The sequence below is a fragment of the Eretmochelys imbricata genome, chromosome 9 (assembly GCF_965152235.1).
Source record: "Eretmochelys imbricata isolate rEreImb1 chromosome 9, rEreImb1.hap1, whole genome shotgun sequence".
Classification (NCBI taxonomy): Eukaryota; Metazoa; Chordata; order Testudines; family Cheloniidae; genus Eretmochelys; species Eretmochelys imbricata.
Window position 1 is genome coordinate 16811145 of NC_135580.1, and position 26291 is coordinate 16837435.

At 40.9% G+C, this 26291-nt stretch overlaps 1 protein-coding gene across 3 annotated transcripts in view; it reads left to right on the top strand.

The window, feature by feature from the left end:
- The first annotated feature begins 6704 nt into the window (after window positions 1-6704).
- Window positions 6705-26291, top strand: part of PHC3 (polyhomeotic homolog 3) — a 101024-nt gene continuing 81437 nt past the window's right edge. Inside the window, exons 1-7 of one of the 3 annotated variants that reach the window (XM_077826677.1) lie at window positions 6705-6869; window positions 10244-10436; window positions 13400-13558; window positions 14114-14170; window positions 16055-16132; window positions 19220-19378; window positions 23831-23929. In XM_077826677.1, coding sequence (XP_077682803.1) covers window positions 6829-6869; window positions 10244-10436; window positions 13400-13558; window positions 14114-14170; window positions 16055-16132; window positions 19220-19378; window positions 23831-23929 — 786 coding nt within the window. In that variant the 5' untranslated portion in view covers window positions 6705-6828. The remainder of the gene's footprint in view (window positions 6870-10243; window positions 10437-13399; window positions 13559-14113; window positions 14171-16054; window positions 16133-19219; window positions 19379-23830; window positions 23930-26291) is intronic. The other 2 variants (XM_077826675.1, XM_077826676.1) reach the window with 2 other exon arrangements.

The window sequence follows — 26291 nt, forward strand, 5'->3', positions numbered from 1 at the left end:
ATGACCCATATTGTATGATCCATAACAATTTAACAGAAGGCATTACAATTGTAATCAAGTCAATCTACTTGTACGTAAATTTCAAGGAGATGTACTAGATCAGGGGTTCTCAAAATACATTTTTTGGTGGCCTCAGAGTACAGCCGCCAACTCTTGCGAGTGGCTGTTCTGACAATTTTTCCTACAATACTTAACTTTAGGAAAAACAAATAAATATGCACATATACATGTCCAAATCATTGTAAATTTATTTTTGTAGAGGTTTTTTTGCAGACTCAATTATTAAAAATAATGTAAAGTTGTCTCTATTCTTTACTAGACCTAAACAGAATAGAAACTCAAATAAGGCGTTTTGCACATTCTTGTCTCTTTTGTTGTTGTTTCTTTTGCTTTTTGGTTGCTTTTTTAAAAAACTTGCTAGCTAGTAAGTCTGCTGCTGTGAAAAGTAATATTTGTTATCAATTTGTTATAAATTTGTATATCAATTTCCACAGCAGATTTACTAGCTAGCTGGGAGGCTGTGAAAAGTGATATTAACAAACATACAAATATGAATTTTCACAGCAGACTTACTCAGCCCTGGCAAGGCAGGGGACAAATTAAGCCCTGGATGGGAAGGTTGTTAGGGAAACAGCGGGGGCCAAGGGCAATGGATGGGGAGCAGGGGAGGCAGTGGGGGTCGGAGGTGGTGTGTGTGTGTGTGTGTGGTGGGGGGTGAGCCGAGGGCTGGCACCCACAGCCAGGGTCCAGGGCTGGAGCCTAAACCCCCACGACCAGAGCCTGCTGCCCCCCACCCCAGGACTGAAGCCCAAGCCTCACTGCCCCTGGGAAGGTGGGGAACTCACACCGGCTGCCTGTTCCTGTGGCGTTTGTGGCTCCAGAGGGAGGGAAGTGCCAAACCCCTGCTGATGGCCCTGGGGGAGGGGCCACTGCTTTGCACCTGACCCCCACCCCCCAGTCACTGCCTAAGAGGCTGTGGCCACTAGAAAAGCCTCTGGTGGCTGCATTAGAGAAATGCTGTAGTAGACTAGCCATCATCAACTAATTCATTTGTAGTAAAAGAAATCAAAGGTAGATGCCAAATGCATTTGTCTGTGTTTACCTATATCTTGTTATAAGTTTAACAATGTAACCAGATTAGCTTGTAGTAGCTTGTAGCCCCTGGTGTGCCGGATCAGTTTGTTTACCTGCCGCGTCCGCAGGTTCAGCCGATCGTGGCTCCCACTGGATGATGACTCAGCACATGTTCATTTTAAGAACACTTTCACTGTAGATTTCACAAATGCAAAGATGGTACCAATGTGAGATTTCTAACTGACTCAAGGTTTAAGAATCTGAAGTGCCTTTCAAAATCTGAGAGGGATGAGGTGCGGAGCATGCTTTCAGAAGTCTTAAAAGATCAACACTCTGATGCGGAAACTACAGAACCCGAACCACCAGAAAAGAAAATCAACCTTCTGCTGCTGGGATCTGACTCAGATGATGAAAATGAACATGTATTGGTTTGGATTGCTTTGGATTGTTATTGAGCAGAACCCGTCATCTGCATGGATGCATGTCCACTGAAACGGTGGTTGAAGTATGAATGGACATATGAATCTTTAGCACATCTAGCATGTAAATATCTTGCAACGTTGGCTACAACAATGCCATGCGAACACCTGTTGTCACTTTCAGGTGACATTGTAAACAAGAAGCAGGCAGCATTATCCCCTGAAAATTGTAACAAAACTTGTTTGTCTTAGTGATTGACTGAAGTAGGACTGTGTGGACTTGCAGGCTCTACAATTTTACATTTTATTTTTGAATGCAGTTTTTTTTGTACATAATTCTATATTTGTAAGTTCAACTTTCATGCTAAAGAGATTGCACTACAGTACTTGTATTAGGTGAATTGAAAAATACTATTTCTTTTGTATTTTTAAAGTGCAAATATTTGTAATAAAAAATAAATATAAAGTGAGCACTGTACACTTTGTATTCTGTGTTGTAATTGAAATCAATATATTTGAAAATGTAGAAAACATCCAAAACTATTTAAATAAATGGTATTCTATTATTGTTTAACAGTGCGATTAATCATGATTATTTTTTTTAACCGCGCAATTAATCACGGTTAATTTTTTTAATTGCTTGAGAGCCCTAGTTATAATGAAGGACCAACTAATTGCTTTATGTGAATAAGTGTAACTAGTTTACCTGGGTATGCATAGGAAGTAGAAGACTAGCTTCAAAGAAATGGTCCACATAATATATGCATGACCTATTCTTTCTCAGGGGAAGGCCCTGCCATGACAATATCTGTTAGGAGGTTTGTCAACCTGCTAGAAAAGCTATAAATAGGGCCCTACCAAATTCAGGGACCATTTTGGTCAATTTCACGACCAGAGGGTTTAAAAATTAGCCAATTTAACAATTTCAGATGTTTACATCCAACCCAAAATGGGATAATTGGGGTGGGAGGGCTTGAAAATTGTTGTAGGGTTGTCACAGGATTGCCACCCTCACTTCTATGCTGCCTTCAAAGCTGGGCTCTGAAGACAGCAGCTACCAACCTTCCTGAAGCTAGAGGAGGTTCCCAGAGCTGGGTCCCAACTGCTGGGAGCACCTCAGCTGGGGGCTCCTAACTACTAGTCCACTGGCAGATTAATGCAGGGGCCCTGGCCAATTTGGGGGCCCCCAAATGCGTGATGAAGCTCCAGCTACAGCCATGGGGGCCAGAAGCCCCAAGCCCAGGTGCCCAGAGCCCTGGCAGGAGTGGAAGCTCCGAGCCTGGTCAGAAGCCATCAGGGTGAAAGCCCTGGGCCAAGTCCTGAAGCTGCTAAAGCACAGAAGTGAGGGCACTCCCAGCAGCATGAGAAGATCAGATTTCATGGGGCAGGGCTTATTTCACAGTCCGTGACACATTTTCCATGGCCATGAGCCTGATCCTGCCATGTCGAGTCTGCTTAAACTTTGAACAAGGAAAGGATAAGTTGTCAGATGGAGATCTTCCAAATAATTATTTGGAATACTCTGGAAAATGCATGGAAAGACTTCAACAGACTTTACATCTAAGCTGCCTTTCGATTCTGACCTGTTGGGAAGATTCCAGAGAGACTTTTACAAGCCAGCAATTTATTCCATCACTGCTGTGATCCTGAACACTGGAAGTCACTTGTATGTATATTGATCTTTTAACCATTTGTAACCCTCTTCTTTCTTTTTCCTTTTATTGTTAAATCTTTAGCTTTCGTTACTAAAAGATTGGCACCAGCATGATTAGTGAGACTCATATTGACCTGGGGATAAGTGTCTAACCAATCCAAAAGGACCAATCTCCCATAGGGTGAATCAGGTTTTCAGTAACCCCTCTCTATACTCCACTTGGCTGTCTATATGCGATCCAGGATTGCCAAAAGGTGACTATGGTTGGCTTCTTGTTAACCAGTGTGGCATTGCAGAAGCTGTTTTGTTACTGGCTTGGCTAATAAAATTATAGAATAAACTGACAGTTTGGGGGATTGTCTGCTGTATTTCTTGCAGTCTGCCCTAAGTGTGGCATTCTCAGTGTGGCTATGGCCCATTCAGGCTTCCATTGAAGTCAATGAAAAGACCCTCCTCATCCTTGACATCAGTGGATACAAAATCAGGCCCATATCCTGTGAGGTGCTAAGCACCTCCTAGAAAGTACTGAATACCCTCAACTTCCTTTGAAGTGAATGGATGAAATCCTGACCCCATTGACATAAATGGCAAAACTCCCATTGACTTCAATGGCACCTGGATTTCACCCAGTGAGAATTGAGGGCTCTTGGAATCTGTAGATGTTTAGCACTTTGCATGATCAGGCTCAGAATAAAAGATAGTTCTCTGGCAGCAGACAGTGATTAAAATCACGCACGGATTTGATAGATACAGTACCACTATACCTGCTAAAAATATGGAAATTTTTAAAAAAATTCTAAAATGTCATTTTAAAGTTTTTTAAAAGAACTGATTTTTAAAATTTTCACAAAGTATTTACTGAAAATATGAAGGGTATTTTTTTAACTTCTTCACCCAATAATTTTACACAATCCATAAATGGCTGCACTCACTGTTCTCTGCAGGACAGTGAGGGTGTGTCTACAGAGCAAAGAAAAACCTGTGGCTGGCCTATGCCAGCTGACTTCTGCTCACTGGGCTCAAGTTGCTAGGCTGTTTCATTGCTGTGTAGATTTATGGGCTCAGTCTGAAGCCAGAGTTCTGGGACCCTCCCACCCTGCAGGGTCCTAAAGCCCTAGGGTGACCAGATGTTCCCATTTTTTATAGCGGCAGTCCAGATATTTGGGGCTTTTTTTTATATGGGCTCCTATTGCCCCCCACCCCGTCCCAATTTTTCACACTTGCTATCTGGTCACCCTATAAAGCCCGGGCTCCAGCCCAAGCCTCCATGAGCCCAAGTCAGCTAGCATGGGCCAGCCATGGGTTTTTCTTTGCTGCATAGACATATCTTGAGTAACTACCTTACATTGGTCCCAATCCTACAAACAGTTAGGCATATACTTAGCCCCATTGATTTCAATGATTATGTTGTGTGGCTTTATGTTTGAAGGTGTTATTTGTACCATAGGTTACTGCTTTTTTGAATAATTGTGGCACCTTAGAGACTAACCAATTTATTTCAGCATAAGCTTTCATGAGCTACAGCTCACCTCATCGGATGCATACTGTGAAAAATACAGAAGTTGTTTTTATACACACAGACCATGAAAAAATGGGTGTTTATCACTACAGAAGGTTTTCTCTCCCCCCACCCCACTCTCCTGCTGGTAATAGCTTATCTAAAGTGATCACTCTCCTTACAATGTGTATGATAATCAAGGTGGGCCATTTCCAGCACAAATCTAGGGTTTAACAAGAACATCTGAAGAACAGTGTGTGTGTGGGGGAGGAATAAAACAAGGGGAAATAGGTTACTTTTTATAATGAATCAACCATTTCCAGTCTCTATTCAAGCCTAAGTTAATTGTATCCAATTTGCAAATTAATTCCAATTCAGCAGTCTCTCGTTGGAGTCTGTTTTTGAAGTTTTTTTGTTGAAGGATAGTCACTCTGAGATCAGAAATCGAGTGACCAGAGAGATTGAAGTGTTCTCCGACTGGTTTATGAATGTTATAATTCTCGACATCTGATTTGTGTCCATTTGTGTCTGGACAGTCTCTACGTAAAAGAATAAATGGACACAAATCAGATGTCGAGAATTATAACATTCATAAACCAGTCGGAGAACACTTCAATCTCTCTGGTCACTCGATTTCTGATCTCAGAGTGACTATCATTCAACAAAAAAACTTCAAAAACAGACTCCAACGAGAGACTGCTGAATTGGAATTAATTTGCAAATTGGATACAATTAACTTAGGCTTGAATAGAGACTGGAAATGGTTGATTCATTATAAAAAGTAACCTATTTCCCCTTGTTTTATTCCTCCCCTTCCCCCCCCCCCCTCCTCAGACGTTCTTGTTAAACCCTGGATTTGTGCTGGAAATGGCCCACCTTGATTATCATACACATTGTAAGGAGAGTGATCACTTTAGATAAGCTATTATCAGCAGGAGAGTGGGGTGGGGGGAGAGAAAACCTTCTGTAGTGATAAACACCCATTTTTTTCATGGTCTGTGTGTATAAAAACATCTTCTGTATTTTCCACAGTATGCATCCGATGAAGTGAGCTGTAGCTCACGAAAGCTTATGCTCAAATAAATTGGTTAGTCTCTAAGGTGCCACAAGTACTCCTTTTCTTTTTGCGAATACAGACTAACACGGCTGTTACTCTGAAACCTGCTTTTTTGAATGTGATTGGTGGAATTAACTTGATCACTGAGTTAGTATGTCACTACGCAAGGTGATGACATTTTGTTGCTATGCAGTCATTATCTTGGTGTGAAAATGTCACAACACAACCCAATGTGATCATGAGTCACAACATCAACATTGAATGTGTGGTATCAAAGGGGAAATTAATATATTATATAGATTTGTTCAACACTAAAAATAAATTAGTTGCATTTCTATAGTGTCTTCTATCCAAGGATCTTAAAATACTTACAGATTAAAGTGATTTTCAAATGTTAACTAATTTAGCCCTCACAACATCTCTGAGAGAAACTTTTAATTATACAGATCTAACGAGGGGGAAACTGAGAGCAAAGATTTTCAGAGTTGTCAACGTCTTGCAGGTCTCATTAATTTCTGGGGGAGATGTGAAGGCTGGTACCTCTGAAAATCAGGCCGTAAGTGAGGTGCACGGTGTGAGCCAAGCAGGGCAGGGAATCCAGGTTTCCCTTTCTCTCAGCGCCCTGCTCTAGTTACCCTCTAATTCTGACCAGCCTGTCTCCTGTGCACGCTTTAGATTTTTCCAAAAACAAACACTGGGGAGGGGGACTGGAGGGAGTGCCATTGTGTTGGGCTAAAGCGCAGCCACCATTTTACCATGACCCGTGATAACCTTTCATGGGCCCTGGCCGGAGGCAATTTGGGATACGGGACTTGATTAAAATGGTAACAGTCCCCTCGAAACTCCCACGACCCTGGGCCACGGCTATTAGCCCTCCGCCTCCCACTCCCGCTTTAAGCCTGCGGCGACTTAGAAGAAGCTTATTGACAACACAAGCGGTGTGGGCTGGGCAGCGTGAGGGACGTAGGACGCGGAGCAGTGGCTGTCTGGCGCCCACACAGCTCCAAGCAGGACCGCGGTGCTAGGTGAGGTACCTGCAGCAGTGGGGCCGGACGTCTGGAGCCGGGGGCTCACAACTTCCCCTTTCCCCCCGACTTCGACCTCCCGGCGGCGGAGCGCATGCGCAATGCCTCCCCGTGAGGGAGGAGAGAAGATGGCGGAAGCGGAGTGAGTAATTCGTTCGGGGCGAATCCGGTCCCGCTCGGGTGGATGGGGGAGGGGAAAGCGGGCGGGGCCGGGCCGGGAACTGGGACCTGATAACGCGGCGACCTTGGGCTAGCCTCATGCAGGGAGCCGTTCCCCTCTCCCGTCTGACAGCGGGTGCCAGGCAGGGCATCGCCGGGCGCTGGGCCACGGGCACCTCCTGGCTCAAGGGCTCCTGCCTGCCGTGCTGCCCCCACCAGGGGCCCGTCTTGGCCAGCCCGCCCCACAGGACAGCACTGTGGGGGTGGTGGCACAGTGGGTGTCCTGAGGGGGCGGTGACCTGGCCTGAGGTGGGATGCGGTGGCCTGGCCCAGAGGTGGCAGTACCGCGGTGGGAGGCTGTATAGCGCGGGGGGTCGTGGGGTGGGTGTCTTGGAGCAGCGTGGTTGTCTTAAGGTGTGTGGTGGCCCGGAGAGGGCAGTGGCAGGAGCGCGGGGGAGGGTTGTTTCTACCACAGGGCAGCCTGCTGAGGGCACGGCCCAGGCATAGGGGAGGGTGGAGACTGCTGGGGTGGCTAGGCCTCATCAGGCAGTTTCATGGACTCTGCTAAGCTTACTTGGGTTTGTGATTAAACTTCAAAAACAGACTCCAATGAGAGACTGCTGAATTGGAACTAATTTGCAAACTGGACACCATTAAATTAGGCTTGAATAAGGATGTGTCATTACAAAAAGTAAAACTATTTCCCCATGTTTATCCCCCCCACACACACACACACACTATTCCTCATGCGTTCTTGTCAACTGCTGGAAATGGCCCATCTTGATTATCACTACAAAAGGATTTTTTTCTCTCCTGCTGGTAATAGCTCACCTTAACTGATCACTCTCCTTATAGTATAGTGTGTATGGTAACACCCATTGTTTCATGTTCTCTGTGTATATAAAATCATCCTACTGTATTTTCCACTGCATGCATTCAATGAAGTGGGCTGTAGCCCACAAAAGCTTATGCTCAAATAAATTTGTTAGTCTCTAAGGTGCCACAAGTACTCCTGTTCTTTTTGCGGATACACGCTAACACGGCTGAAACCGTTGTTTGAAACCTGTCGTTCTACTGATTCTTAGTGTTTGAAGCCTCTGTCATCTGGTAATTTTATGGGTTCGCTTAGTTGCTTGGGTTGCTCCAAATTTTAGTCTAAGGCTATGTCTACACTAGAGAGCTTGTACCGAGGCAGCTGTGCCACTGTAAGATCTCTTGTGTAGCAGCTCTATGCCAATGCGATCAAGTCAGTCCTATAAAGGGACTTTGGTTTCAACCTTCAATATGGAGAGGTTATCCTCTGTGTCATAAATCATCACCCACCTGCTGAACTGATTCTGGATTCCAGGCTCTTCAGCCCCCAAAATACAAATTTCTCAAAAATGGTAGGTCTCTGTCACTTGGGCTAACAAAATATCATGTTATCTGTCAGCTAATGAAATACCTGTAGTTCTTTCTACGTTGCAACCGATTAATAGAGAAGATAATGTTCTCTTTTTCTTTCACACACACAAAATGTCCACATGTTGCTTCCATTACTATTGTTTGTACTGTGGTAGCACCTAGGTGCCACCAATGAAGGACCCTGTTCTGTTAAGCCCTGTCCACATAATCAGTGGCAAAAAATACAAGAGCAGGGTTGATTTGAGTGAGTTATGCACCCATGGGGTTTAAGATTGGATCTCAAATTAAACATAACAAAAACTCTGCATAATTATAGTATATTTTCTTCATATAATTATTGCATTATTTTTCTACAAATGAATGCTTGGGAAAGTTGGGAGCGTAATAAAGCTCTTTTTGAGCAAGTGGGACCATTTAAGCTAAAGGAGTAACTCTTATCTTGCAGAAATCATAGCCTGTTGGCCTCTTGTGGATCAGCCACTAGAGGCGGATACATCACACACATAGCCAGTGTTGTACCTTCAAAATACTTATCAATTATGAAAATTAAACATCCAGAGTGATTCCCTATATTAATAACTTAGTTGAATTAGACAAGATTCTGCTCAAATCGGAAAGAGAAATTTTAAATGTAAATGTTTCATTGAAGTGAACCCAAGATCCTGCACAGGAGGGAGATACAATACTGTAAAGTTTGCCTCTATATTAATTGCCTTCTTACCTGTTACATTTTTTTCTTAATATTGAATGATACTGGCATGTGCACATAGGGGTGTTGCCCTCTGCTGGAGAGTATCAGAACTGATCAGCTTTGTACCATAAGCCCTATACATAACACCTAATGATGACGATACTGTACCTAACTCTTACATATCGTTTTTCATTAGTAGATCTCTAAGCACTTTGCAAACAAGTATCATTGTTCCCATTTTACAGCTGGAGATTCTCTTTCAGTTCAAGTGGTAGGAGGCCTATGCTTTTGGAGCAAGAATTCTGAGTTGTTTTCCCACTACTGCAATGAGGTTCCCAATGGCCATGGCAAGCAGCATAGTGACAAGTGTGAAGTCCTAGATTGTCACATGTTTGTTAGAATTTATTGATTATTACAAGTTATGTACTGTAAGCACTCTACAGAGCTTTGTTATGCTCTTAGCAATGCTGTTCGTCTGCAGTATACTGCAACTTTCTGAAGGACTGCTTTCTGTGCTCTGCTACCTTCTCTTAAAAACATAAAGTAAAAGAAAAAGTATGTTCTCCTATGATCCTACTCCTTCCAAAAATAGTAGTCCTGCTATTTATTCTTGATCTGACCATACTGAAACAGAAAATCGAACAAAAATGTTAACTCCACCAGAAACTCATAGTGAGTTTACTTAAATTTTAAACATGGCTTCTATGAAGAGAAGTCATCTTCTACAGAAGAAAGAAAGAAAGGTTGGTTAGGAAAGCTGAGGAAGTCTACATTAAGTGAATGAATCTGTATTTCAGATGGTGGGTAAAGAGAGGCCAGAATAGATAAGAAGATTCCCTTCGTACAACACTGCTCTTCTGCATAAAGCAGCAGAGAAGTAAAAGCAATTTTCCCAGTCTTGTCTCCTGAGGGCTAAAGTTAACCACCAATGATTTTTTTTTTTCAGAAACTTTATCTTGGTGCAGGTGCATGATGTGAGTAGGCAGTGGCTTTCCCACTGTGCTTCTTTGGAGGATGGTGATATAATGTGTAGCTTGGTGGTATTCAGTTTTGACGGTAATTACATCAGTAAACTACTACTTTAGGAGTTTTTGATGTAGCTTAAGTGTATTATACCTAATAATTAGAATACCTTCACAAGCTTAAAACTATGTCTGCCTGTCCATAAGTGATATACAATGAATCCTTTTCTTAGGAATTAACATAAATTGTCCATGATTATTTCTTTGGAATAATTTTAGATTTTTTTTCTTTAAATTCAGTACATCATGTACTAGTATAAATGAACTGCTTGAATTTCCTGCCAGACTGAAAGAACATTGCACTGCTATGGAGAATGAATCCAATGCAACAACATGTTCCGCATGTACAACTACCATCACCACCACCTCCTCCTCTCGGACACAACCACCACAGATATCTGTCTACAGTGGCTCCGACCGACATGCTGTACAGGTACTGGGCTGTGATGTAGAGCAGAGGTTCTCAACCAGGGATCTGGGGCCCCCAGGGGGCCACAAGCAAGTTTCAGGGGGGCCTCCAAAATAGAGCAAAGCCAGTGTTAGACTTGCAGGAGCCCAGGGCAGAAAGCCGAAGCCCGAGCCTTGCCATGCGAGGCTGAAGCTGTAGCCCGAGAAACTTGGGCCCCCTGTGCCGCTGCCCTGTTTGCTACCCCCTAACGCTGGCCCTGGCTTTTAATCTACTGGATATGTAGAAAAAAAGTTGTGTGGCACAGGTGGGCCAGGGAGTTTTAATAGCATGTTGGGGGGGGCCTCAGAAGGTTGAGAACCTCTGATGTAGTGTAGAGAGAAATAGAAAGAATTTCATAAACGATGTTTACTGATTAAAAACTCAAACATAGGCAACGTACTGGCTTATAAAAATAAATCGGGCAGTGCTGCATGCTAGTAAGTTAAAAGTTTCATTCTTTCTTTTCTGGTTCTCACTGTCTGGGTTGTTTGAGTGTTTTCATGAAATAGTGATTGTTTACAAAAAACTTTCAGTGGTAGAAACTGTGCTGCTGACTTGAATCTTGCACTATACAGACTAGTTTTGTTATCACGATCATAAGTAATGGAGTGGATGAAATATCTAGATTCCCTGGAACCACAGCCTTGTCATGACAAGGGTCAGCTCAGCTCTCTGGTCTTTTGCATAGATAAATTGTGTACCATGTATTTTGTAAGGTTGTATGTGAGGTTTTTCTGATAAGACCTTTAAAAACCAATGTGCATAGACATTAATGATGAAATCTTGGCTTCATTGAAGTCAGTGGTAAAACTCCCATTGACTTCATTGGAGCTAGAATTTTATCCCAAAGGCCCTATGACACGTTTTTGAAGAGTAGGTGTAGAAGGTTGACCCAGCGTTCTTGCCAGTCTTTTCTCTCTAATCCCGGCTGTTGTGCAACGTTTCTTAGTGCCAGTTATCTGCTTATCTGTCATTTACCTCAGAAGAGCCAGCATTTCAGTAGGGCTGTATAGTATGTATTTTATCTGTAAATTGATTTGGGAACAATTGAGCTGAAAGGTGCTATATAATGTGGATTGTCAAAGAATAGGCTTATACTATAGACCAGAATGTGTGTGTTAGTTACAATCTATAATTCACTTGAAAGTTGATTATGTAGGAAGTTTAATGTTATGCAGGTGTTCAGGGAGTGGGGGAGTGTTTGTTTGTTTTTTATTTTCTTGCAGTGGTGAACTTCCATTATAGCACTAACAAGATTAAAATAGTTGAGTATTTTGTAGGGCTGTCAATTAATCGCAGTTAACTCACACAATTAACTCAAAAAAATTAATCATGATTAATACCAGTTTTAATTGCACTGTTAAGCAATAGAATACCAATTGACATTTATTAAATATTTTGGATTTTTTCTACATTTTCATATATATTATATTCTGTGTTGTAATTAAAATCAAAGTGTATATTATTTTTGATTACAAATATTTGCACTGAAAAAATTATAAACAAAAGAAATAGTATTTTTCAATTCACCACATATAAGCACTGTAGTGCAATCTTTGTAGTGAAAGTGCAACTTACAAATGTAGTTTTGTGGGGGTTTTTTGTTACATAACTCAAAAACAATGTAAAACTTCAGAGCCTACAAGTCCACTCAGTCCTACTTGTTGTTCAGCCAATCACTTAGACAAACAAGTTTCTTTACATTGACAGGAGAGAATGCTGTTCTCTTCTTATTTACAATGTCACCAGAAAGTGAGAACAGGCATTTGCATGGCACTTTTGTAGCTGGCATTGCAAGGTATTTGCGTACCAGATATACTAAACATTCATATGCCCCTTCATGCTTCAGCCACCATTCTAGAGGACAAGCTTCCATGCTGATGACGCTCATTAAAAAAAGAATGCGTTAATTAAATTTGTAACTGAACTCTTTGGGGGAGAATAGTATGTCTCCTGTTCTGTTTTACGTGCATTCTGCCATATATTTATCGTTATAGCAGTCTTGGATGATGACCCAGCACATATTGTTCATTTTAAGAACATTTTCAGTGCAGATTTGACAAAATGCAAAGAAGGTATCAATGTGAGATTTCTAAAAATAGTTACAGCACTCTACCCAAGGTTTAAGAATCTGAAGTGCCTTCCAAAATCTGAGAGGGACGAGGTGTGGAGCATGCTTTCAGAAGTCTTAAAAGAGCAGCACTCCTATGCAGAAACTACAGAACCTGAACCACAAAAGAGAAAATCAGCCTTCTGCTGGTGGTATCTGACTCAGATAATGAAAATGAACATGCGTCGGTCCACGCTGTTTTCGATTGTTATCGAGCAGAACCCATTATCAGCATGCGTGCATATCCTCTGCAATGGTGGTTGAAGCATCAAGGGACATATGAATATTTAGCACATCTGGCATGAAAATATCTTGCAACACTGGCTATAACAGTGCCATGAGAACCCCTGGTCTCACTTTCAGGTGACATTGTAAACAAAAAGCAGGCAACATTATCTCCTGCAAATTGTAACTAAACTTGTTTGTCTGAGCGATTGGCTGAAGTAGGACTGAGTGGACGTGTAGGCTCTAAAGTTTTACATTGTTTTATTTTTGAATGCAGTTTTTTTTGTACATAATTCTGCATTTGTAAGTTCAACTTTCATGATAGAGATTGCACTACAGTATTTGTATTAGGTTAATTGAAAAATACTATTTCTTTTGTTTTTTACAGTGCAAATATTTGTAATAAAAAATATAAAGTGAGCACTCTACAGTTTGTATTCTGTGTTGTAACTGAAATGAATATATTTGAAAATGGAGAAAACATCCGAAAATATTTAAATAAACGGTTTTCTATTATTGTTTAACAGTGTGATTAATTGTAATTAATTATTTTAATTGCTTGACAGCCCCAATATTTTGTAATTGTGGTTTGTTATGTATTGGTATATTGCAGGTTATTCAACAGGCCTTGCATCGTCCCCCTAGCTCAGCTGCTCAGTATCTTCAGCAGATGTATGCAGCCCAACAGCAGCATTTAATGCTGCAGACTGCTGCTCTACAACAGCAGCACTTAAGCAGTACCCAGTTTCAGAGTCTGGCAGCTGTTCCACAGGTGAGAGTTAAATATGTTATGATGTTCTGCTTAGGACACCCAGAACTGTGAGCCACCATGTTACCCCTCTGCCCCCCCCCCCCCCCCCAGCAAGAGTGAGTTTTGCTGGAGATTAAACTGTGTCCCCACTCCCTGCCAAAGCAACTTGTCTGCTTCACCAGCAAACTCCTCAAGACTCTGCCAGCGTTAATCTTGCCTTGCAGGTAATAATCAATGAACCTCAGTTCCTGAGTTCCTCGCTCAGTGTGTGGTCTCTCTCACTAGACACTCACAGAAATTGTTAAATTAAGTTTTCTTCCTCCAAAGAGACAGTGTACATATTAGCCTGTTTACTTAGCTGAAGACTTTCATTTAGTTCAGTATAATGGCACTGAGATGATTCATAGTAAAACTTAGAAAAAGTTTTTATTAACAAAGAAGAGATTTTAGTGATATTCTAAGCAAGAGAAGGAGACAGGTATGGTTATATACAAAACAAAACATACTTTATATTGTCTAAAACTTAATTTTAGCAGGATACAGTCTTTGCCTAAGCAGTTTTCTTACTTATATCAGGTTACCAGCATCCCCAACCTTTCGGATGACAGGATCCAACTGTCACAGGCTGAAAGGGTACTGTACGCTATGTCCCTTAAATAATGGATAGTTTAAAAGTCTTTTTGCTCCCCTTATGTTACCCAAAGCCCATTGTCTCTGCCTTAAGAGCCAGGAACGCATCCTAGGTACAGGTTCTGTCCCCTGGTGAGCTCACTAACCTCCTCCTTCCATTTGTTAGCTTGATGGCTTTGTTTACCTTATACGTAAATTTACTTTCATTGTCCTTTGCCTGCAATCAAGATGGTGAGACAGGCAAATCCACGTTCCTTTGTTTAGTGTATGCACTGCCTCCCAAGCCCATATTTCCAGCACACACACAACTCTTTGCACACAAACTGTACATATCACACAATGATTTTGGAACCAGCGTGTCATCAGTTTACATATAATACCTTACAAGACACCATTTAGATACGTATTATGACACCAGTGCATTGTGGGTACTGTGTGTGTGAGGCCTGATATGCACTACAGTATGATGGGCCCTCTGCCAGTTGGCAATGAGGGCTCCCAGGGTCACATGTGTAAAACTAATACTCTAGGATGAAAAATGTAAACCATTACCAAACATAAACAACAGCTTTACTGTGCATGTCTAAATATCTCACAATAATTCATTGTAGTATTTTAGTGACTTTATTCTTTTAATTGTCTCTGTGTGGACTGCAAACCCACTTGAATATTTTTAGTTTTGTAAGAATCTCATTAGGTGCCTATCCTATGCTCTGGGTGTCCATTACATATATTATATAATTAACTGTATAGTGTATTTTGGTAAAGTAAAGGACTTAATGATGTTAACAGGAAAAATCCAAACTTCTTCAACCCCCCTTTCCAAAATATGGACGCAGGGGAAGGAACATAATAGTCCTTAATACAGATAAAATAAAAATAATTAGCGTTTTATATTTTATTTTGGTACTTAATTTTAGTGAATCATGCCGAGGAATATGGGTACATAATAAGTTACAATAAACCTTAGTTGTAATTCTGAAATTGGAAAAGAAAGTACGAGACAATGCCATGTTCTGTTCCTATTTGCAGAGGCTTTAGCATTAATCATCACAAGAAGCCTTCTCCAATGCTCATTAAAGTCAGTGGAAAGACTTCCATTGACCTCAGTGGTTACTGGAAAGGGAACAGTACCCTGGTGAGAGAGGTAATTATCATTTTACACATGGAGAGGCTGAGACATGAAGAGTTAAAGACCTCAAGGCTATACAGCTTTATTTTATCAGACATAGGATTAGGACTCGGGAGTTGCTGGATCACAGTCGTGTACCTCTTCCGCTGGATCATGCTGATTGCCTGAGATAGTCATATGATCTCAACTTATAATTGAGATGACTCAGAAGAAGGTAACTGATGTTGCATCCATGTTCAATAAAGGACCTTGAATTTAAAACAAATAAATACAATCCACACAGGACTTGACCTGGTAATCCTTACTCATGTGAGTACATATTAAAATATATGGGGGTTGTCTTATGTGAGTAAGCATAGTGGGATTGCATTCTTAATTAGAAAGTGGATCCTGTTTCCTTGCTGTTCAGATATGTTTTAGGCTGTTATCCATATTACAGGTAACCCTGCTCTCACCCGCAAAAGCAAAACAAGATTGCCATGCAAATAAAAGCGAAAAGTTGTGAACAGATTCAAAGGTAGCCAACAATAGAGAGAATTGAGGACAGTGGGCAGTTTAGGACCATAGTTTGGAGTACAGTGTGCTGTAAACATATCCCTAACTCTACTGGGTAAAATTTGTTTATTTTTACTGGTAATTCAGAGAAAGGGTAAAACTAGAGGTGAGTTTCTGTTGGCTCATGTAATAGTATCTGTTTAAACATTTTTTTTATTTCCGCTTAGCTGACGTATTTAACATATATTCTTGCTATTTAGGCAAGCCTGTCGGGTGGAAGGCAGTGTGCATCACCTACTGGGAGCGTCACTCAGCAGTCAAGCATGTCACAGACCTCGGTATGTAATCAAACAAGGTTCTATATCCCATCCTAGCCTTCAATGGCTATAATGCAACTTCTTGTAAAGAAAACATTTTTCATGTTTCAAATAAATAAATCTGACTAAAATTATTGCAACATAATGAGAAGTAGGTACATAATGAGACTGTAGTAGTTAGAGGTAAAAAAGATGTATTAGATCATAGAATCATTAATTAATGTAAGATACACTCCTCTAAAAGGACATCATGTGTTTAAACTAGTACCCCAATTAGTCTGGGATTTTCAAAGGAATCCAAGATAGTTAGTTGCCCAATTCCCCTTTGAAAATCTCAACCTTTATCTTAAGAAAATACTAAGTACAATTTCTAGGAAGCATAATTTAACATTAAGTTGCATAATATTTTACAGTTATTGGACAAAATTTTCAAATTTGAAAATCTAAAATTAGGCACCTAAACCCATATGTGGGTAGTTAAATAAAGGTAGCTTGATCTTCAGAGCTGCTGAGCAAGCTGTGGGTAGTTAGCACCTTAAAAGAGTAGACCACTTTTAGTCATGCCTAAATATGGATTTAGGCACTTAACTTTAGACACCCAAATGTTAATATTTTTCTTAAAATATTAATTGCTGGCTTGTACCACATTCAGTAAGTATCTATTTGTGGTAGCTGTTCAGATTAATTAGTTTCCACAATATTACCCTTTATACTAATTATTGTTTCAGATTCTGATTGAGGCACAGTGTTAAAGTACACAAATACCCAATTGTTATTTATGAATTACAAGCCACTGTGTTTAGTGCAGTCGTTTTCAACCCTTTTTCATTTGCGGACCCTTAACAAAATTTGAAATGGCGGTGTGGACCCATTTGGAAGTCTTAGACAGTCTGCAGATCCCAGGTTGAAAACCACTGTTGAATGGTAACCGCAGCCTTTCGCGGAGCCCTTAGACATAGTCTGTGGAACCCCAGGGGTTGAAAATCACTGACGTAGTGCAAAAATAGGTACACTTTGTTTGGCCTCTACTATTACAGATTTTCAATGCTGTTCCTTTAAAACGCCACACCTTATTTGTATGACATAAGGCTTTTTGCAGTTATGGTCTCATAAAATGCATGTGTTTAGTAGGGAGCTATTACACAAGTGCTTGTCAGTCTGTTAACTTGCATCTGTTAATTGGAAATGCTGAGGAACAGATTAAAGTAAACATAAGGTTTAATTTTTCAAAATCTCAGAAGCTCACTGTTGCATCAAATTTCTAATTTTGTAACGCTAGGTATTGTCATTGTTCAATTTAAATGCACAATGACATTTAGGTATACAAATTGGCCAATTAAGTATATCTGGCCATCTTCTCATATAGATACTTGGTTTGTGTATGCATTCATGATAACTGTATACAGAGATCACACAAGCGATTACACATAATTTGAAGATTCTGATTCCTTGAAAACCAGTACAAGCATAGCAAAATTTTAATGTGGCGATGCCGGGAAGTGTAATATCTTCAAAGTCAAAACATCGTAAGTCTCAGGAAGACAGATTTAACTGTTTGTTTCAGTAGGTTCCACTTTTGAATATTGTATAATGGAATAGCTTTGAAAAACTAGATGTGACAGATTACTATGCTTGCAAAATATTTGTATCCTAATGTTTTTCCTAGTTGTGAGCTTAATTCTGAGCTGCTAATCTTATTTTTTACTTTGTAGTAACTCACTTTATATTAAACTAATGTATAATAATTGGTTGGATTACTAACAATTATAATAGACTACTAAGTATTTAGAGAGACCAACCTTGTCTCTCTAAATATCCTGGGATTGACACAGCTACAACTACACTTCACACTAAGTCTTTGACTTTTAACGTTCTATGGCCATTTAGCATAAAATAAGTGTAATTCTTTGGATAGTACAAACAACTGGCATCATCAGATGAAAACTATGTTATCTTTTCTTCATGTCATGGTAACTCTCTGGTAAATTATCCATAGTTAAATAACCTTTTCATTAATTAGTTTTTGTTTCTGTTCAACCATAATAAATTAATTGTTGTCTTCTCCAGTGCATTCATTCTTTAGCTAGAACTTCCATTCACAACTCACAAAAACACCTATTGATCCAACAATGACAGTTTATCATTCATTAAGAATGCTTACATTAAACCAAACATTCATTATTGGGAATTATGCATTTTCATGTGAAGAATACAATGCACAGTGTAAATTTTAAATTGGCAATGGTATTTAAGGATTTGTTGTAATGGCCTTGTGTTCCTCAAAATAACATTCATGCAACCTAGCCCCCACATTTACTTTTTTTTTTTTTTATGTACACACGAATCATTAATTATTTAGAACCTGTATCCGGGTGAATTATGCCAATGCACAATTCTTTGAAGCCAGTTATCTCTGAACCTGTGAAATTTTAAGCCAACATTTTCACATTCTTCTTTATCTTCACTAGTTTACAATTTTACCAAAATACTGTGAATTTCTTCATTTGAAAATTTACCTGTGTGAACTCTTTTGTTGTTTACTTCATTTATATAAACATGCACCTCTGTAGTGATATGTAAATAACTCCTTGTTTTCCATCCTAATTTAGACAGGGGCAGCACATGAATATGAAGGTGTGAGAAAAGGAGTAGATCGTGTTTCAGTGTGGATTATTGATGCCACTGATTTGAATTGGTGCCTTAAACTAGTGACAGACCACACATTTCTGTATTGTATATGCTTTAGCTATTTCTGTTTCATGTTCAATGCAAAACTAAAAATAAAACTTATGGTGACAAGTAACTCTTCAATTCATGGATTGAACTGCCCAAGCATGGCTGCATGTAAATTGCATTATTATAATGAAAATGTATAATACTGCCACATTAATATTGCTACTTATAAAAAATGGTACTGCATGAGCGTTCACACAGTAGCTGACTTATTTTGATGAGAATCTGCAGCAGTCATACACTTTTTAGATCAAAATATTGCTGAATTCTTTACAGCTTGGATGCCACAACTGCCTTGATGTATTTGGTAAGGCTGATTGACTTTAAAACCTAGGATGAAGGGCCACGACCAAAGTAACGTTTTTACTTCCTTAGATTAACCTTTCCACCTCTCCTACATCTCCACAATTAATAAGCCGTTCACAGACCTCCAATACCACTAGCAGCAGTATAACCCAACAGACTATGTTGCTGGGGAGTACTTCTCCTACCCTGAGTGCAAGCCAGGCTCAAATGTACCTCCGAGCACAAATGGTAAGTTTCACAAGTTGCCGTGTTCACAGTTAATTTTTGAAAGTTTTACTGGTTTGTTTGTAAATGGTTCAGGTATCTTTAGCTTCAGGCAGTGTTGGGAATTTGGTAGCTTATTTTTGTACATAAATAGTTCTTAGAGCAGAGGTGGGCAAACTACGGCTCGCGGGCCACATCTGGCCCGCGGGCCCGTCCTGCCCGGCCCCTGAGCTCCTGGCTGGGGAGGCTAGCCCCCGACCCCATACTCTGCTGTCCCTCCTCCCCTGCAGCCATGGCGCTGCACTGGTAGTGCTGTGCGCGGCGGGGCTGCGCGCTTATGCAGGGCAGTGCGTCTGGCTCTGGCCGAGCAGTGTGGCTCCAGACATGCTGCTCTGAGCGGCGTGGTAAGGGGTCCGGGGCTGGGGGGTTGGATATGGGGCAGGGAGTCCCGGGGGGGCAGCCGGGACAGGGAGCAGGGGATGGTTGGATGGAGCAGAAGTTTGGGGGGGGGAAACAAGGGGGGTTGGATGGGGGGGTCTTGGGGGGGCGGTTAGGGGCGGGGGGTCCTGGGAGGGGGTGGTCAGGGGGCAAGGAGCAGGGGGGATTGGATGGGTCGGCAGTTCTGAGGAGGGAAGTCAGGGGGTGGGAAGTGGGAGGGGTTGGATAGGGGGCGGGGGCCAGGCTGTTTGGGGACGCACAGCTTTCCGTATCCGGCCCTCCATACATTTTTCGCATCCCGATGTGGCTCTTGGGCCAAAAAGTTTGCCCACCCCTGTCTTAGAGCAATGTGAGCCACAGAGACAAAGGGACTGTTTAGTCCTTTAAGAGCAGAAAAAAGAAATTCTGCTTTAGAACAGCTCAATGTTATTTGATGAGATGATTGAACATTTGTAAAATAGGACGAGAACATCTGTCCTTGTTTAGTGGATATATGACTAGACATACAGTAGCCGTCTGTATTCCCAGCAGATTGTTCTAATGTGTTTCTAACATCAGAGTTCACAGGCTCTTGATTAAAGCTTTCTCACATTTAACTAAGAATATGCTTCGATGGAGTATTGCCTCTGGAGACTGACTTGGGTCTATAGATTTCATTCTGTTAAGATTCATATGGGATTCATTTGATTTTTGCAATTTCCTGTCAGTGTTGTATTTTCATGTTTTTAAACAGGGTAATTTTCAAAGTTTGAATAATTCTACAGTAAAAGAAAATGACTGTTGTAAAACCTTAATTATGGAGATTTAAAAAATTTAATGCTGTTCACAGTGCAAACACAGGCTCCTGTCCTGCAGTGGGCTTTACATGGGCAGACCCCTGCCCTTATGCGGAGCCTCACCAAAGGCATTGGGGCTCTGCACAAGTGCACAGATCCATCCAGGTGGTATTCAGTGCTGGTGTGGGGCCAGAGATATTTCTGTTTGCATGCAAGCTATGGCCCAGGTCCTGCAAGGACTTACGCATGTGCTTTGTGCACTGAGTACTCCCCATCGACTTCAGATCTCATTCCATAATAGGGGTTCTTGATATTAGTGGGACTACTCACAGTGCATGAAGTTAAGTACACCGGACCCTCGCGCGAATTCACATACAACGTGGTTGTGGCCATGGATCCCAAATTGAATTACTTTAATTGCAATTCATTTTAACGTGGTCCCCGCTATAACATGGTACCACGCATGGATCCCAAATCCCACATTCTAGTGAGGGTTCGGTGTACATGCCTAAGACTTGCACGATTGGGACCTATAATTATATTTAGGAAAAATCCCCTCGTCCCCTTGAGATTTGCAAAACAATATAGGTACACCGTGGTAGAGCTTTTTCTTATCCTATTAAATTTCCTACATACTTATTGAGAAAGTAGTTAAAACCATAGATGCAGCAATCTAGTATATGCTACCAGTGTATTGTGGACATCTGGAAGGAGCTGTCTCCAATTTGCAAAAAATAAATAAAGGGAGTTTCAAAGAGACTGATGTATAAAGCTAATGGTGGATACCTAATGTATTGAATAGGATGGAAAAAGACACAATATATACCTGTGTGACCAGAGTCCCAGGGGAGCCACACTGGAGTTACTCAATTAGGGTGAACTGCAAAGAATGGGGCACATCCAATTCTTAACAATACAGGTTTGCATTTCAAAGTTCTAGCCTATCTAGCATGGAGTGGCCCTAATTACCATTCACATACTTTTCTAACATGTCTCTACAGGTTGACTCTGGGTCATTTAGCCTATGGAATGCTTAACCCTTTCTGGCCACGTGTCACACTTTTTGTATAAGATTTGCTGCAATTATACAACAGTGGTAGCAACAATGATTTGCATGGTCATAATTTAATCAGATCACGTCACAACATGTATATCTATTTAACTTTTCAGTATGTGTTGTCTAGCTCTTGTGAACAGCTAATTTACTCAGGTTCCCCCCCCCCACCCCCTCCAATGCCAGTGATATTGGTATTTCAACATTTGACACTCAATTCAAGTAAATAATGTAAGGTGTTGTAGTGTACAGCAGTAATACAATATCAGTAGTTTTTCATTTCAGTTCCCTTTTAGATATTTGAGAGCAGCTATTTACTGAGTCTTGGGAGATTCAGATGTGATGTGGAAAGTGCAGAAGATACACTTTCATGTCTCTTTAGTTATGATACAGTTCTCTTTATAATATAAAATACTATCTTTGTTTAAGACCTGTAGGAGAGTGCAGTCTCCAAGCTCACCCTCATGCAGTGTGGCATGTCACTGCAGTCCCCTACCTCAGTTTCCAGATATAATTCATTTACACTCCAAAGTCTTTAGGAACAATATTCTCACTCTTTTGGGTTCTAATTTATTAAACATTAACCCAGCTCTCAAAAGAGCTGCCTTTTCATCCAACCCTAGGTTCAGGGTCCCCCAAGTCCTCCTTTCTGGGACTGTGTGCTTCAAGTGCTGGTGTCCTCCATCCGCAGACTCCCCTGTTTAGTTCAGGGCTTTTCACAACCTTCCTTGTTGGACTGTGTCCTTTAAATCCTCCCTTCAGCAAGCTCTCCCTGACTGGGCTTGGAACCTTGTTTTTTGAGTCATCCATCCCCATCATCTGACCACTCCCTTGACCCTTCCCATGTGGTCTAATTATCCTAAACACCTGGGTAGGGAGCCTTGCTCCTCTCACTCTACAAGGCTCATGGGCCTAGGCCTTCCTGCTGCCATAGAGAGCAATGACCTGGGTTTTTCCTATCCCTGCCCCCTTCAGACACTATCTTCCTCTGACCCAGTGGCTGTTTGGGTTTCCTTCAGCCTTCCTCTGCCATCCCCAGACACATGGAATGGGGTGACTGGTCTCTCACATTACTTCCTTTAGCCTTAAAGGGACAGGACTCTGTTACAGGGCCCAATCTTGAAGACTTTTTCCTGAATCATAACCTTAGGTTTGGGCCATTTTGTTTTTATTTTTTATGAAACCTTGTTTGTTGAATTAACTTTTCCATGGTCTCATTTTAACAGACATGTAGTCTGCTTAGTTCAGAGTGGATATCCTCGTCAACCTCTTTGGCTATCCTTTAAAAGCATTCTTTCTTGCCTTTTTTGAAGAGTAATTCTTCTGAGGAATTCTAGTATTACACCTACAAATTATTCTGTCTCTTGCAGTGGATGAACTGAAATATTTTTTAAAACAATGTTGACAATATACAACACCAAACCCCCACCACCATTAGAACTCATTTGCAATTTTGTTGGCAATCTCAGCACCTGGCTCTAGAGAGGATAGAATGGACAGAGTCTGAACTGTCCCTAGAGAAAGTCCTTGCAGGTCATGACTGAGACATACTTGTGGTGCTTTGTGGGGAAGCTTCCATTGGTATTATCTGTATGGTATGTTATCTTAATGAACAGAGGATTTCAGTCTCTAGCTGTGACAGTTTTTTCCCCACAAAACACTTAGGGCATACTTGAAAAAAGAGTCACTTCTTTGTGTTACTAAACATGATATTCTCTAATTTGAAAATTCATTTTGAGACACTGTAGTCCAGTTGTCTGAGCAGACTATTGGGAGTCAAGACATGTCCGGTCCTGTTGCTGCTTCATTCCATATCTTTATCTGACTCTGGTTGCTTGACTTTGTGCCTCTGTTCACCCCCTTGCTCTGTAAAATGGAAGAAAGATTAAGTAAGCCTCTTTTGAGGCAATTGGATGGAAGGCAACCTATAAGTACAAAAGTATTATTATCCTTAAAATGCAGAACAATTTTTTAAAAATACTTGTTTATATAATGTATAGTTTGAGATACCACAAACATTTGCTTTAAAAAAAAAAGTTGAGTTAAAGACAACAAAAATTTAAATTAGAATTCATGCATCCCTAAGTGTAACACATTTTACTCCCTACTACAAAACATTTTATTTCGTAAATTTCAAGGTTTTACTGTTACCTGACTACTTTATCTGTAAATTGTGTTTTCTTAAGTTTTCTTTTTCTGTCTTCCCAGCTGATTTTTACTCCTGCTACCACTGTGGCTGCTGTCCAGTCTGATATTCCTGTTGTCTCATCATCTTCCTCCTCTTCCTGTCAGTCTGCAGCTACTCAGGTGAGCTTGCCTGGATTCGTTGTATCTCCATTTCACTGAGCTAGAGCCCTACGTGAAATATCAATGTGTATATGTTTTCCATGTTTATATTATAATAGTATCTATAAGTCCTTAATGTGCTCTCTTTAATGTCATAACATAATACATGGAATATTTGGCTTTCAGATGTTACAAACCATAGATACATTTTTTTTGTTACAGTAATAATTAGTTAAGGGCAGTCTTCCACAACTCACCTAGCAATAGTTATTTTGTAGGTTACATTGTATGTCTTGCTTTGCTATGAGGCAGATGCATTCCTTTAAAGATCAAGACCTTACTGTTTGGTTCTCATGTTGTTTACATTTATGACAGTTCTTCATATAGTTCCATTGTTTTTTGACCTAATTTAAAAAAAAGTAATTTAGTAGAAAGGATTACTACATCTTACAAATATGAATTTACATATTGGTATGTGTTATTATTCAATGTGTACGAAGCCACAGAATTGAATAGTGGCAGGGTTTTCAGTAATGTCAGTATGTTAATAGAACCTGGATCTATTCGGACCATCCTTTCAGATCCCAGGGTTCAGTCTCAGTACCCTCTCCCTGTCTGATCAAGGTTGATGAGTTCATGGGAGAGCTGATTGAAACTGATCTTGGATAAGGTGGAGGTATTACGAACAGGTTGGAGAAAATGTCCAGAAGATCTTGCTTGCATGGTGGTAGATTTATTGTTTGGGGCCAGGCTATTCTGTTGAGGGGTGGCTAGATGTAATTTTACCATACAATGAACATAGAAATTCAGTACTTGTGGCACCTTAGAGACTAACCAATTTATTTGAGCATAAGCTTTCGTGAGCTACAGCTCACTTCATCGGATGCATGCAGTGGAAAATGCAGTGAGGATATTTTTATACACAAAGATCATGAAAAAATGGGTGTTTATCACTTCAAAAGGTTTTCTCTCTCCCCACCCCACTCTCCTGCTGGTAATAGCTTATCTAAAGTGATCACTCTCCTTACAATGTGTATGATAATCAAGGTGGGCCATTTGAACCTTTTGAAGTGATAAACACCCATTTTTTCATGATCTGTGTGTATAAAAACATCCTCACTGCATTTTCCACTTTTATGCATCCGATGAAGTGAGCTGTAGCTCACGAAAGCTTATGCTCAAATAAATTGGTTAGTCTCTAAGATGCCACAAGTACTCCTTTTCTTTTTGCGAATACAGACTAACATGGCTGCTACTCTGAAATAGAAATTCAGGTTTCAACAGTAGTCAAGAAAGGCTTATTTTCAATTACAGAATATTCTGATGTTGCATTGGACTTGCCACAATGACCTTTTCAGACTCAAAAAAACCCCCACAACTTACACTCAGAATACAATAATAAAGAATGTGGAAGCACGGCTACTCCAAGGCTTTTGTCCTTGGGGATATGTAACACTCATTCTATGCGTACAATTCAAGCTCATTAAAGGTTGGAAAAAAAAAATTGTATAAACCTATTGCACACACAAGATTATGTGAGAAGAACGTTAAGGTGCCAGATTCAATCAACCAAAGGTTAGCAAATGCCACAATTTAAGGTTACTTGTTGCCTGTGTATCTTTAATTCAGCCCTTATGTGTATGCGTTATAATACAGTCTTTAGTGGATAATACTTAATGAACAGTGATTCAATATTTTATTTTCTGCCCACTGTTCAGTGTGTGGCCTGTGTCTTATTTACTGTACAGAACTCAGGCCCTGAAAATGATCAATTTACTGTAACAGGCTCATCACTCACCTCACACAAGGGGCCCTCCCTGGTCAAGTGCATGCGCCTGCAGTTTGTGGAACGGGGTGGCACCCAGATCTTGTGAGTGCCTCCTGTCCTTGGTCAATGGTTTCTTCAGTGGGTCTTCAGTGACTCAGCCGCAGGGCTGAGTCACACACACACTGTCTGTAGGTGGAACAGAACAAACCCCTTCCAGAATATACAGTCTTTACCTTCTCCTGGCTCTTCTATGGGGCCGTACCTTCCCCAGGGCTTCTTCCTGGGAGACTCTGTTTTCCTGCAGCGCTACCTAGGCTCAGTTCTGGCTCAATCCCCACAGCCAGCCAGGAGCCCCTGGTCCCTGCACTGAACTGTCCATGGTCCTGCTGCTCTTTCAGCCAGCCAGGAATATGGTCCTCTCTCTTCCAGCTCCTGCAACAACTGTCTGCCTTTGTCTCTGCAACTCCTTTTTATATGGCTCTCCTGGCCCCTGACTGGCCACTCCAGGCCACTTGGAGGACTTTTCTTCTGGAATGCGTTACCTAGGGAGGTGGTGGAATCTCCTTCCTTTGCGGTTTTTAAGGTCAGGCTTGACAAAGCCCTGGCTGGGATGAT